The 15229-nt window shown below is 35.9% G+C and overlaps 1 protein-coding gene across 1 annotated transcript in view; it reads left to right on the top strand.

Moving 5' to 3' along the window:
• The window catches only part of POT1 (protection of telomeres 1), a 60352-nt gene that overhangs the window by 29619 nt on the left and 15504 nt on the right, over nt 1-15229 (top strand). The window contains exons 10-12 of the mRNA XM_063396786.1: nt 1945-2235; nt 6187-6342; nt 12512-12672. Of these exons, the coding sequence (XP_063252856.1) occupies nt 1945-2235; nt 6187-6342; nt 12512-12672 (608 nt within the window). The remainder of the gene's footprint in view (nt 1-1944; nt 2236-6186; nt 6343-12511; nt 12673-15229) is intronic.

Raw genomic sequence — 15229 nt, 5'->3', positions numbered from 1 at the left:
CTGTGCCTGAGGAAATCTGGTTTTGCTAAAAATCGTTGGTAATTTTCCCATCATGGCAGTCAAGGCCTACCTTCTTACATATTGTATTTCTTTTTTTATTATTATTTTATAATTACCCCTTCCAACATTAAGGCTGATTTCAAATTCACTAAATGAGGCTACTGGGAGATGGCAGAAGTACAGTATGTCAGCCTCCTGAATGCTCAAAGCATGACCTAAAGCATCTGGGAAAAGAGGAAAATAACTTACGGTGAAATATTGGTGAAAGCCCAGGAAGACCAAGTACTTCCTTTCTGGTTTTGTGAAAGGCTTAGAGCCTTCACAGAAGACTAGGACAGAATTGTTACTAAGTAAGAATTCAAGATATTTTTATGATGATTTAAAAGAACTAGTGAAGAAATAAATGAATAGGTAGAGATTAAAATAAGAAACATTTGACATGTCAGACAAGAAAATACTCTTGAAGTATATTTTGATAGAAGATGAATAGGTAAAAGTGATGAGAGTTTTCATTCCCTCTGGATGTTACATGTGTAGAGAAGGTATGGAATATGATGCCAGTGATAGCATCTAAAGTAAAGCTGCGTGTTTCTATTAGATAACATCTTACAGGGGTACATGTTTTTCCAGATCATAGATAATGGGGGGCAAATCAATCATGAAAGCATATATTTCCCTTACTTGTTCTTTGGCTTTTGTTGTGTTTTCAAAATTTAAACGTAAAGGGTAAAACATTGAAGCTTTTCAGTGTTTCACTGAAGAAGAACTACATCCTGGACTGATGTACTCCATTGGCTGAGTCTGAAGAATGCTTAAGTAAATAAAAGTTTATCTTAGAGAGGACCCTTGATGCGTTTATGCATTATGTCAGAGTAGCAAGGATTAAAGGAGTTTCTGTCACCAAGATGGAAGTGCTTTGTTCATGAATTTCCAAGGTCAATGAATGCCTGATTTGTGTGCTTTTTAAATTTCACCATGCTTATAAAATATAGGCCTAAATCATTGGCAATATTTTGCTATTTAGAACTTCTGACACATATTGCATGCTCTGCGTTTTCAAATCAGTGAGGTTTTCAACCATTTGAAAATCGAGCCCTGGGAATCCCACACTAGACTGTCTCACAAATGCTGTGTTCGTGCGTGTTAGCACTTACTTGGTAACCCAGCATTGATTAAAAAGGGATGGATCAAAACTGACTGTTTCAGATTTCTGGGTGAGTCATGCACTGTTTTGATATAGATAAATCTATAATTTCAGGGAGCAGTAAGACAAGACTAGACCCCTGAAGGAATGCTTCAGACTTTAAGTACTGTGTTTCAAATGGCAGCAGATACACATCTAAATCTGTAGGATTCTGGAGACCTGCCACAAGTAGAGCAACAGACATTGAATAATTGTGATAGCTGTATTCATAATTCAGGGAATGAAAGCTCATCACTGTTTGCTTTATGGAAAAAAATACCTTCTTGAACTGATATTTCAGTCCTACTATATAGGGAAACAGAGCTAGTGTGAGGGGCCAAAAACAGGAATCCATAATAACTTTGCCATTACTCTGCTGTGTAACCCCCTAAAAATAAATATCTCGTGTGCCTTAGTTTCCCCATTTATAAAAGTAATCCTGATATGTTCCCCACACAAATATTTTGACGTGTACAAATAAAATACTCTGCAAAGATGCTGTAGGTATGAATGTTACAGGTAGTTATTAGTCTACCTCTTCAAAAATTTCTTGTGTAAGATTATATTTCTGCTTATACATTTTGTTTTCTTATTAATACTAATTTTACGTTTTTGTTTTGTTTTTATTTTGACTCTATTCTCCCAATAGAACCAGGAACAGAAATGATCAATGGTCCATTTTCCAGGCACATGATAAAGCTGAAATATATTTGTTTTTCCAAGCAGTGCAAACTTTTTTTTTCATTCTTATTTTATTACAGATCAGGGAATACAATGGACAGATGCAGGGAATTACCAGTGGGGGATTTGCATCCTTAACATTTGATGGAACTGTAGGAGCTCCAGTAGTTCCTCGAACTTCTAGCAGAGTGTACACTTTCACGGATGAAGAACAGAAAACAATAGAAGAATTACGTATTTGGGCAGCCAGTAATATTTCCACCTCTGGACCAGCAGCAAAATTGTCTGATGTTCAGCCAATGCTGTTCTTTGATCTCACTTGCCAGCTGGTAGGAAAAGCAAAAGTGGATGGATCTTCCTTTCTTCTAAAGGTAGACTTCCTTCTTAAAAATATTTTGTTAAGGTTATTAAGATATTGTGATACATTTTTCAATAAAACAGACATATTAATTTAAATAATATTATGTAGATAAATATTTTTAGTGTAAGCAAATCTGTTATCCTTGCCTGTTTCATTTCTGTGAAAACAAAATAGAAAGCCCAGTTGTCTTTGAAGTTGATCACCTTATTTGGATTTTAGAGAGGTTTAGTAAGATGGCATTATATAGATCATAATTTCTTAAAGATTTGTGGATAAATATCACAAGATTTCTTAATCTTGAAAAATATTGTTAGTTTTAAAGTTTATCCTTGTTTTCTAGTTAGCAGCATTTACTGCTTGTTTTTCTAGATTTGCTGGATATGATTAGTGCAGTAAATAGCACTGCCTGAAAAAGAAGGAATGGATTATGTCATCATGATGGATTTCGGGTAGCTTCTTTTGATTATACATAAGCACTTTGTGCATCAGTGCTCACTGAAAATACAAAATGCAAAGTGCCATGGAACAGAGGATCAACTTCTAAAAGTGATCCTTAACATTAGCTTAATAAAAAGGAGGTTTCCTAGTTTTAGTTCAGATGTATCAGTCTGCTGTTATTCCAGAATTCCTCTTTATTTATTTTTTTACTTGATTGTTAAAACATGAGTAATGATCAAGCTGTTATTTTCCACTTTATTACTTCATAAAATTATATATTGGGTCTACTGTGTAAACTGTATTGTTACAATATTTTTAGAAATAGCACTTGGCATTATTCCTTCATTGAAGCAGCAAAGATTTTTTTCATACTGCATTAGTACACAGAAACAAACTTTAAGTGCATGCTATAACATATTCTGAACTGCTACAAATATTTCCATTTAATTACGCCTTGTGAAATAGATGTCAAATGAGACCCAGTAAATTTTCATGACTTTGTGGGCTGTAATTAAGTTGTTCATTAGTAAGTATATCTTCAGCATTGAAAGATCTTTTGCAAGGACAGAGACAAGTGCTTTCTTAAATTATTATTTCTTTTTACACTTGTCTGTGTTGTAAGACCTGAAGTTGATTTTGTCATTTTTGTACAGTAAAGGCAATGACTTGGGGAAATCTTAGGATAGACTTAGGAAGGTAAAAGTTTGAGGTCAAATAATGGTAGATCAATTTTTAGCATAACATATTAAATACTTAAGTATAAATATGTATTGAAATACATTGGACAAGCTTAAAAATGCTGCATGAATATTTTGTTGCTAATCTTCTCCATTTTTCAACAATGGCAAAACCCATTTCTGATATCAAGTACTGGTTGTGAAAGAAAAGAAACCTTCCTAAAAACTTGTAGACAGATCTCTGATTCTTTTCTTGATTTGCTAAATTTAAAAAAATCAAACAAAACAACCAATTCAATACCAGCTCAAATTGAGTGATCATTACGTATTATTTTATTGTTATTTAGGTTATGCATTTTATAATAATGATTTACATTTTTTTATTCCAAGTATATCTGTTAAATTTATGGTTGATTATACTATGAAAAATCATGATTATTTTTAGCACTGATCTCATGTGGATATTGAACCAAGGGGAGAATGCTTCAAAGACAACTAAAATGAATTTAAGCAATTTAATGCATTACCTGTAGCATAACTTTTAAATTACACTTGATAAATTAATTCCTGTTTGCTCAGCAAGAGAGTTGGACATGGCATAAAGATGGTATCACTGGCCTGTTGGTGTTTACCATTTTCTGAGAATTTTGTTACTCAGATTGGTGGAGACTAAAGTATGCATACTAGAAATGATGCTGTCATTTATGCCTTTCATAAGAGTTTTATTATTATTCTTCCTTTTTTCTGTCAGTTAAATTGTGTACATTAAGGTAAGTACAATGAGCATATTCTGCTGAAGATAGAAACAGGTATTTTGTCTCACCCATTTCAGTGTTTTCCAGTCATGGTGATCAAATGTTATCACTAACTTTTCTTTACCTCCAGTCTGTTCATGACTAGTAATAGAAAAAAATTGTTTGTTATTCAGAATTAATTTAACCAGTTTTGAGTTTTATTCCAGTATTCATTTTGGAAACCAGGACAGTTTAAAATCAGGATGTTTTCATGTTTTGTGTAAAGTAGAGCTGCCAGGCTCCTGAGATAAAGAGCTTTATCTGTTTTCATGTTTGTACAGGAAAAAAACCGAATTCAACTACTTTTGAAAGGATTTTTTTTTTAAAGAAACTTCAATAGATTATAAATTCCTCTAAAAGGTGTCCTGAGTGACAGCCCTGTTAATTCCTCTGGTGAAGGACATTTTTAAACTAAGTCACCATCCCTTTTTTTGAACGGGGAGCATGTAGGTTATTTTAATCCATTTGTCAGATCATCTCTCCAGTGTAGAATTACCAAAGTGTCCCAAGTAAAGCCATTTGAAAAATAATGGAAAACTTGACAAACTTAAGATTCTTTACTTTGTCAGAGTGACTAAATTTGTGATATATATGCACTAAATCGTTTTTCAAGCTGAGTTCTGGAAAAGATGTGATAATTCAAGCAATAGACAACCTCTCTTTCAAAGGTGGTTTTAAGTATTTCATGGTGCAGGATCAGAAGATAACAGGCTTTTTTTAATCTGTGGCAGCATATACCACCTCATTATCTGGGTCCTTCAGAATATACTCTAATTTGGCAACATAATTTGATGTCATGGGTCATTTTCGCTGTGAACAGTTTTCCCTTTTATCTCTTGATTTTGGATGTATATTCCACAAGTTATTCTTAGTGCATTTATGCATGGCTTTGCTGATTCTTAGATCTTTTCCTGTGGGTCTGTTGATCCAAAGCAGTTAAGCAGAACGGGTAGAAATCCTTTAAAAATTAGATATTAGTGTCTTTTTTCCTTGCCCTCCTAACTCATGGGACAAAGCAGCTTGGTATGACAAACTGTCTGAAAACTGGAAAATATATTCTTCTGTTGAACCTATACATATGAAATCCTATGAAAAGCACCATTTCACAAGTGTAGTCCAAATGGTCCTAGATTTTTGTTTCACACTGCCAATATATCAAACCATTATTTTTTAGTCTTTGAGAAGAGTATATCTTCAGAAACTCAGGAAACTATAGTTTACAGAATAATATTTAGGTTAAGAAGGAAGATTTTGGTTTCAAGGTGTTAAGCTTGTCAGTAAATTTACCTTTTGACAGCGCTTTGATAGCTGAAAAATAACTACTGATATTGCAGTACTTGGAGTATATCAAGGATTTAGCTTTAGGTAAACAAGTTTTAGAATCCTTGTTAATAAATATAAGTTAAGTATTGATGTTTTCTAATATGTTCTGGATAACTAGCAGAGTATGCCGATATAGGAGATCATCAGTAATTAAGTCAATCTATGCTGTGTTCTCAGTCTTCACATACTGTAGCTGGAATGGTTAAAAAACCCCCATAGCAGGATTAAAATACTAAGAACAGACAGTTCTGCATATGATGAATCCTGATTGTTGTAACTGCTGACCCTAAGACAGTCTCAGCTGGTCAGAGCATGGTGCTGAGAGCACCAAGGTTGAGGATTCAATCCCCATGTGGACCATTCACTTAAGAGTTAGACTTGATGATCTTTGTGGGTCCCTTCCAGCTCAGAATATTCTGTCATTCTGTGCTGGATAAACAGCAGAAATTTTGCTGGAGCTGTACTTTTTCTTTTTTGTTTAAATATTAACAAAGTCCAAGTCTTAACACTTGATTATGTTCTATGTGGAGATTGTTTTATGCACTGTAAGGAGCAACAACCTAAAATATCCCATAAGGTCTAATTTAAGTATTTTAAGGACTTTGAGACTACAACTCAGCTCTCCTATTGTTACTAATTTTTTATCGAACAAAATAATTTTTTAAAAGGTATTTAAAGTCTGAATCTAAAATACTCTGAGCACGTTGAAATAGTTCATTTGCGTTGCAGGTTTGGGATGGCACTAAATGTCCCTACCCCACATGGAAGGTGCCTGTGGAGGCAAAATACCTGGAAGGAGACAAAGTTCTTCTTCATCAGCTGAGAAATCTAGTGGTGGACATTCTAGTCTATGATAATCATGTACAGCTGGCAGAATCACTTAAGGTAATGTGCAGTTTGGTATTTCACTCCCTGTTTGTAGCCTATGTTCTGCTTAGAAATGGCTTCAGAGAATGCGTCAATTCAGTTCTGCTGTAATTAATTTCATGTGTCTCTTTATCTTTCACTGTATTTCCCTTACGTTTTATTTGAATGCAAACTTCTTCAACATGTGTTAAACAGGCTCATTACCTGAAAATTGCCATAAAAATATTCTTCCAATTAAGCACTTTCTAGACACTGTAATATAATAGATAATACAATGAAAATAATGCACTCAGAAAATGTATTCTATTCTTTAGAATTATTTTTAAATGAAACAATGCAGTGTTAAACCTGTAGTCCTGTTAAAGACCCTTAATTCTAAAGTCAATAGAAGATTTTCTGTTCTATAAGCTTCTGCAGTTTGCAGTGCAATCTTCATTTAGTAGGTCAGTAATGTTGATTATGCTTAGATAGAGAAAACAACAACATAATTAAACATTAGATCTTCAGCAATACTGCCATCTTGCTTCTGAATACAGGAACTTGGCAGAGAATGCATCTTTCATTTCATGCCTTGCCCTCTGTAGTCAAGATCATTTTAAGAAAACATTTACCAGCAAATAAAAATAAGTGATAACTTTTTTTTATGCTTGGTCTATCAGCGGACATGAAATCATTTTGATAAATTAACACCCATTCGTAAGTAAATTCCAGACAGCAAAACAACTGTAGGAATTCCTAACAAAACTGACAAAAGTATGTCATTACTTACAAGTTCTCTTCCTGATTTTTTTCTCTTGCTAACTAGTGTAAAAAACTGATGTTCTACTGAAATGGTATGTTTTGAATATGAAGGAAAGAAGTATTTTAATATTAATAAAACATATTTTCTTGAGTAGCTGAGAATACTTCCTTTATTATACTCGCCCATTTATATTCAGGACTTGAATCACATATTGAGTATGTGATACGTGGGATGTCTTCATCCTATCAATTTTTTACTTCTTATACACTTACTCTTTCACATTTCTGAAACATTTTCACCTTTGCTGGATACTGCACTGTGTAGTAAAGCTTTAATAATTTCCAAGGAAATTGTTAAGAAACTCCCCTTGATCTCTTGTGGGTGTTCTTCTCCTTCTGGCTATGTCCAAAGTTGCAGTAGTTTTAGTCATACAAGCTGTAGAAGTTTCAAATTAGATAATTTTTGCACACCACTTCTTGGTTGCTTGTTTTAATGGAGTCAAAGAAAAAGGGCTGATAGGCTGACAATTAAATTTCAGAAATATTTATTAATTTCAGATTGCAACATGCAGAATTAATTGTATTTCACAGAATAATTTTTATATATGTGTGTGTATAAATATATATGTTATAAAGTGGGGGGGGAACTCTCCTTTAACTGGAAGATTTTTATTAGAGGCGTTTAAATACCAGTGGAATCATGTCATATCATAAGTATTATTGAAATATGTATGATATTTTATTGAGTTCAGGGTCTTGTTATGCAAAGGTTTTTTTTAAAAAATCATATATGTAGCAGTATAGAACTAGCGAATGTTTAGTGTATCCACATGCGCCTTCCCAAGTGTTATTAGATATTTTGCCAGTTTGGGGTTTCAGAAACAGTAAAAAATGTACTGTTTTTCAGTCTTCTCTTCTACACTTAACACTCTCTTAGAGTGGCCTTTTTTAAGGTAAATTATTACAGGTAAATTATTATTATTACAATTGTTAGGTTACACTCACCTGCTGTTGTGTACCATTTGCAATGACAGTTGCAACTTGGAAATGATGTTTTATGTAGGAGCAATCTGTTTTACACAACCTTGATAACAAGAAGGGCAGATTTAAAAAAAAATGAAATACATGTACTTATTTTAAAATTTTATCTGTAGGCACATGTTCAGACAAGGAAGCTCTGCGTAAGTACTACACAACAGAGAAAGTGGGTAATATATTACAGGGATAATAATTTGGCAAATCCTTGGGCACAGTGTCAGAGATATTGCTACAAGAGTTTGTTAAAAACTTCTTGTTTAGATCATATGTCTAGAGCACACTGAAGATAGAAGCACTTTATCTCATTTTCTATGACAAATAATACTTAAAATTTTCAATTGAGAGAACTTTAGTTAAACGTATGTTGAAGGTATGTTGCAGTTGATACTTTGATAAAAATAAGTAGACTTTTTTCCCCTCCATTTACTGGCCTCCCTTTCCTGCTGGGCAAGATTGTGGCTTTTCAGCATTTGGTGCCTTAACAGAACACGAAAAGAATTTTCAGAAATCTCATCCCTGAAGCAGATTATTACCTGGAGCATAAGGACATGGCAAGACCTACAACTAAGCAAAGAAAACAGTTGTTTACTGGTGTTGCTCGAATTTCCCTCTTCCTCTGGCAATGTACCTGGACTAGATGAGGCTTTCTTAGGAACTGAGAGGATCCCTAGCCTAGAACTGTCAGGAATACAGTTGTTCCACATTCTTTAGCCTTGTGCCGGTGTTCCAGAACTTCCCAGGGTTCACTGACTTTGCCATGCAGTTTGGGAATAGGTCTGTGATGTGAGTTTCTCCATCTGGGGCATTTTGCTTAGGTGGAAAGCATCAAGATGAGTGAGTGTCAGTGGTCAGCACAGCAGGGTTCCAGCTGCCCACAGCTGGTCAGATTGCCTTATTTCTGTCTTTCACTGTCTGTGTGATCCAGTGTGTTCCTCTTCTGGCTTGATGCCATCAATTCTATGTTGCCACGCATTCTATGGATAATGCAATTAAATCAATTAACCTGAGCATACATATGAGTCATAGTCCATAGTTTGACAGAATTTGCTTTGTGTTACATATCTTCAGAAGTAGAATTTGTATATTTTCAGCTGTTTCTCCCTCCATATCATGTCATATCTTTCATGATAGTAGTTTGGACTAAGAAGTTTGCTTTCCTAGTGCCAGAGTCACATTTTCAACATGCAACTCAAATGAGATACCACATGGCTGCAATATCTAGCTTCGTATTTTTTTAAGTAACATTCCTTTGACATGTGAGTTGTATTCTCCTCACTTCTGTCATTTTATTCATTGAAAAGGGAAAAAACTCAGAAGACACCACTCTTAAGTCCTTCAGACTCTTAAATGGATTTAAGTTGGTATTTCTTACTCCCCAAGATGCTGCCCAAATGCCATGTGTATGCTTTCTCTCTTTTGCAGAAAGTTGTGCACTATTTAGTCAGTAAAAATAGACTGTTGATGCAATGAAAAGGATGACAAGGAAATTGCACTGAATATAATCAACCATAAATATAGCCAAAAAAATGAGTACAGGTGAATTTGTTAGGTGATTCCTGTAGATAAAGACAGCTTCTTGTGTGCCTTTTTGGACAAATATGAATATTTACCTTCAGTGGCACATGCTCTCGTGAATTCACTGAATTTCAGAGTGATTGTGAGCACAACCCTGTATGTTTTGAAATAATAATGAGAATTTCCTATGCTAAAAAGTTATTCTACTTAACTAGTTGCAAGGAACTGCATATATGACCTCAGCATTGCAATTCTCTTTAGTCTTAATATGTATTCTTTAAATAGTCATATTTGAATTGACTGAAAATAAGGTATTAGTATATTTTATATTACTAGTAGTATACCAGTATTTAAAAATAAAAGTTTTTTATTTTATGAATAAATGAAATTGATTCATAAAGAAACATTTTTATTCAATGCAAGATTTTTTTTATTCAGTTTAATTTCACTTTTAAATTAACTTCCTCTAAGTGAGGTAGGCTATAAACAGAACTGTAAAGTCAAGTAAGGAGCTGGGTTTGTACTAGATTTTAGAGATGGCTCTGTAAATCTTGGTGTTTACTTTAATGTAGATCACAATTTCTTCTGAGTCAGGTATATAAAGAGCTCAGTCTGCTGGCATTCTGTAAACAGCAGAAATACAGTAACATTTTTATCCATAGCGTCCACTTTTGCGCTCTGCTGTTACAGTAAGCAAGGCTGCCTCCCAAAGGAATCCTCGGAAACAGCAGTCTGTCCACCCAGGCATCTCTGGGCTGACATTCAGAACCTTACAGACCTTTTCAGTATTTAGCAATACTGATTATTATACATCTCTTTTTTGTAGTTCAAAGTGATATTAAAATACATAAAAAATAATAACATTTTCAGAAGAGGATCTAATAAATATTTAGATTATTTTATAGTGATGATAAATCTTGCAAAGTGAATGTTGCACTAAAACGTAGTTCATTTGACTTTTGTATGGATTTCAGCACACAAGCTTATAAGGCAGACATAGCACTTTGTATTCTTCTGAGCTCTTCTCTCCCATATTCAATTCTTTCTGTTTATACTTAAAGAAAAATTCTTATTTTTTATGTACTGTTTTTTAAAACAAAGAAATTTGTCAATTAAACTCAACTTTTTTCTGCTTGTATGCAAATTACTCTTAGCAGTAGGGAAGTAGTTTGACACTGCTTTATTTACATAAGGTTATTCCATAAGTGAACTTAGGTAAGAACTTTTTAAAAAACTTTCTCCAAAAGCATTTGTCATAGGCATTAGATTAGTCTTGTGATATGAGTGTCCTTTGCTTTTTCGGATATTCATAATTAAGTGAAACCAGCATCTGAGAGGAAAAAAAAATCTTTGGATAAGCCTTTTAACTGCCATCTAAATGCACAAGCTGTCCTGGTGGTGCTTTGAATGAAGAAAATGAGCAGCCTACTAACAGTGCAGATCAATTAAAAGTCTGGTAAGAGCTCCATGCCAGAAGCAAAATAGGTACGGGCTGAAGTGCACTTTTAATGTCCCTGCTGCCTCAATTAGAAAATACGCTGCCATTTTCAAGTGTGATTATTGTTTAAAAGAGCAGTTTGATACCAGCATTATGTAGTCATAGTTTGTTCCTTGATACAGAGGAGGATTTTAGACACAGGTTGCTGTTCCATCTGCTTTTATGCATATCTACATGTGTTTAAAAATGTTTTACTATGACATGACCAATCTAATAGGAACACTTTTTCAGTTTCCACTGCTAAAGTTGAATCTGAAGCTGAAATATGACTTAATAAACTGACTGCTGTAATACTAATTTTGATTGAAGTAAATTTAAAATAATTTGTCATTTCTGTCAGGCTATTTAAAAGATGTTTAGAATTAATATAAAAGCAGGTTGTTGTGTGTGTGTAGCTTGCCAGCTATTATCTGGATCTTGGATTATATATTTAAAAAAAAGTTTGGTAACTGTGTAATTGAGTTTCCATTTTATCTCTGTTTAGAATATTGGGCTTGGTTTTGGTTGTTTGGTTGAGTGCGTGGACTTTCTTTAGGGGATAGTGGGAGTGGTATTTTGAAATAAAAGCAAAGTTACAAAGATGTGTTCAGTGTTCACCACTCCATAACTTCCTTTTTGGTAGGTGCTTATAGAAGTTAGCCTAAATCTGTTTGTGTAACTTGACAAAACGGTTTCAGAGAACACAAAATCATTCCAAGCAAAACAGGAAGCATATTCCCCATGTACCTGAGGAGATCTAACAGAGAGAGGAAAAATGTCAAGATCTTTCAGTTTCTAGTGTATATTGCCTTTTGTTGTGGTGCTAAGAAAATGTTATCTGTAAGAATAAGATATGATGGAGAAATCTGAGTAAGCAGATATGTTTGTATGTACATGTAAACATAGTAAGCCATGCACGATGATGGGCAGGAAGTCAATTGCTAAATGTGATCATTCCCAGGACAAAGCACAGGATGTCAGTCTCTGTGGGGCTGTGTTGGGAATACAGAAGGCAAATTGTGCCCTTGGGAAAGGAATGTATTGACTCTCTTGATCTGTCTTCTGAAGTCTGTTTGAGAATCAGATTTACTGAGAAGGCTTATTCTGGTTCTGAATCACCCTTTGCTGCTAGTAGTGTTTTCTGATAAAGCAAAACCAACAGATCACACGGAGAGGTTTTGCAGTTTCCGTACCTGAAAATACTTTAAACCCAGCTGAAACAACCTTAAGAAGTCTGCTCTAGTTGACTCTGCTTTGGGCACAAGAGCTGAACGAGGTAATTGCCAGAGGTCCCTGCCAGTTTCAGCTATTCTGTGATTCAGTTAAAACAGGGAGGAAGCTTCAAGAACACTAGAATTTTACATGTAAATATCTAACTTTGTGTTATCAAAGTGTTGGTTTTTTTTTTCCTTTCAGATTGGAAGATTTCTGAGAATTTACAGTATTCATACGAAACAAGCAAGTGCTGACAATGAAGATGTCTCACATATAGAATTTCATCTTCATGGTGGCACCTGTTATGGTCGAGGAATAGGAGTCTTGCCAGAAAGTAACCCAGATGTTAAAGAACTAAAAGCGTAAGTATGGCGTGTAGATGTTTGGTTCTCTCTAGATCATTTTCAAGAATGATCTAGGCTAACGTAAGAGCTGTACAGTTTAGAACTGTAAATGTATCTAAGATTCAGAAAGTCAAGAACAGAATATGTCTTTAGCACCACTAAGATGAAGAATATTTTGAGGGATAAATAAATGAAGGCAATTTTTTTTCAAATTTAAAATACAGTAGGGATCAAGATTTTTATTATAATTAGCCTAATTCTAATTATGCTCATTTTAAACATGGGCATATGTGCTGTTTGAAAGTGGTGAGGTTTAAGGATGATCAAAATTAAGCAGATAATTTACATTCTTTACTGTCTTGGTTTGGAAAGACAGGTGTCTTCCAGGGCAAGCTGGAGCCTCCCTTGGAATGGAGAATGTAAACCCCTTCCTCCAAATTATTATAATTTTGAAATTAAGGGGCTTTCAAGCAAAGATACAGGAATAGAAATAACAGTTCTTCACTAAGAGTATTAAAAATAAAAATGTAGTAGTAATAAAAACCAACGAAACACAAGAGAATACATGACAGAGTCAGAATACGACCTGACACCCTGCTGCTCAGGGTTTTGGTAGCAGTCCAGTTAAGTCCTCCTGGAGTGACAGATGCAGTTCTGTTGGAGCAGAGATGATTCTGTACAAGGGTGTAGTTTTCCTCTGAAGGTCCAGTGATGATGAGATGGGCCTGGTCTTCCTCTGGGAATCCAGTGCAAACAGGCTGTCCTGGTGTTCTGAATCTCAGATTTTATCCAGGTAGGAATGCTTGAGGTCTCCCACTGGGTGGAGCATCTCACAATGTGATGATGTAATTTTATCAGTCATGCAGTGAGCCTCCATGGCCCATTAACAGCACATATCCCCCTTGGAGGGAGGCTGGGTTGTGGAATAGGTAAGAAACACTGCCCCATCTGGTTTTAACAGGTGGCTCATTAACAGAAGCACCCACCCCCTCCCCCATGGAGTTACAAGAAATGGGTCATAGAGGAGATAAAGAAAAAACACCTTCCCAACCCATTCCAATAGATGGCAAATAGACTACACACTTTTGGTTACATCTTGCATTGCAACCCAAGACTTACTAAACTGTCTTACAAGGAATCAGAACCATTTAGGTCGGAAAAGACTTTTAAGATCATTAAGTCCAAATGTAAGCCTTTTCCAAGTGTCCCACTGAACCATGTCTCTAAGTGCCACATCTACATGACTTTAAAACATCTCCAGGGATGATGACCCCAATGTCCTGGGCTGAAAAATGTAACCAAAAATGTGTATTCTGTTTTCATCTATTGAAGTCGCTTGGGAGATTTTGTTCTTTATCTCTTGTAACTCTAGGGGTAGAAAGAGGGCAGATGCCTTCTGTTAATGGGACACCTGATAACACCAGATAAGGCAGTGCCTTCTTATCTCTTCCTCCACCCATCCTCCTCTGAGGGACATCACCTGTGAATGGGCCATTTAAGGCCTCTCACATGACTGATTACATTACTTCATTCAATTGTGAGATGCTCCACCCAGTGGGAGGAGCCAAAGCCTTTCCACTGGCATAAAACCAGCAATTCCAAACACCAAGGGGGCCTGTTTCTATGGGATTCCCTGAGGACAACTGGACCCTTTTCTTGAGGATCATCTCTATTCCAACGGAGCCACATCTGTCACTCCAGGAGGACTTACTTCAGGCTGCTTCCAACACCCTGACCAGCAGGGTGTCAGGTTTGCATTTTGACTCTGTCAGTGGTCCTTTGTACTATTGCATTTGTCTTATTTTATTTTTATTTTATTTTTATCTTTCTTTTTGTTTTCTTCTCTCTCTATTAAATTGTATTTCTGACTTGGAGTCTCACTGGTTTTGCTTTCAAACCAGTACACCCCACAACTTGCCTGAGCGGCTTTTTCCAATGCTTGACAACCCTTTCCGTGAAGAAACTTTTCTTAATATCTAATATAAACCTCCCTAGGCACAACTTGAAGCCATTTCCTCTCCTTTTGTCACTTGCTGCCTGGGAGAAGAGGCTTATCCCACCTAAATACAACCTCCTGTCATGTTGTTGTAGAGATAAGTATTAAGGTCCTCCCTGAGTTTCCTTTCCTCCAAGCTAAATCATCCCAGCTCTCTCAGCTGTTCCTCACAGGACTTGAGCTCCCGCCCCTTCACCAGGCCCTTTTCTGCAGAGCCTCTTTCCAGCCACTCTGCCCCAGCCTGTAGCACTGGAAGGGGTTGTTGTGACCCAAACACACTGCACCTTGTTGAACCTCATACGCTTGGCCTTGGCCATCAGTCCAGCCTGTCCAGAGTCCTCTGCAGAGCCTTCCTACCCTCCAACAGATCAACACTCCTGCTCAGCTTGGGGTCATCTGCAAACTTCCTCAGGGTGCTGTGCCCTCAGTCACTTTGTCCTCATCATTGGTTGAGATATTGAACAGAGCTGGCCCCAGTACTGAGCTCTGGGGAACACCATTTGTGAGTGGCCACCAGCTGGAGGGATCTCCATTCACCACCACTTTCTGGGCTTAACCAGCAAATTAGCATGCATCCCA

The sequence above is a fragment of the Prinia subflava genome, chromosome 4 (genome assembly GCF_021018805.1).
Source record: "Prinia subflava isolate CZ2003 ecotype Zambia chromosome 4, Cam_Psub_1.2, whole genome shotgun sequence".
Taxonomy (NCBI): domain Eukaryota; kingdom Metazoa; phylum Chordata; class Aves; order Passeriformes; family Cisticolidae; genus Prinia; species Prinia subflava.
Note: the sequence above shows the minus strand (reverse complement) of the source record. Positions and strands in the feature narration are given on the sequence as shown.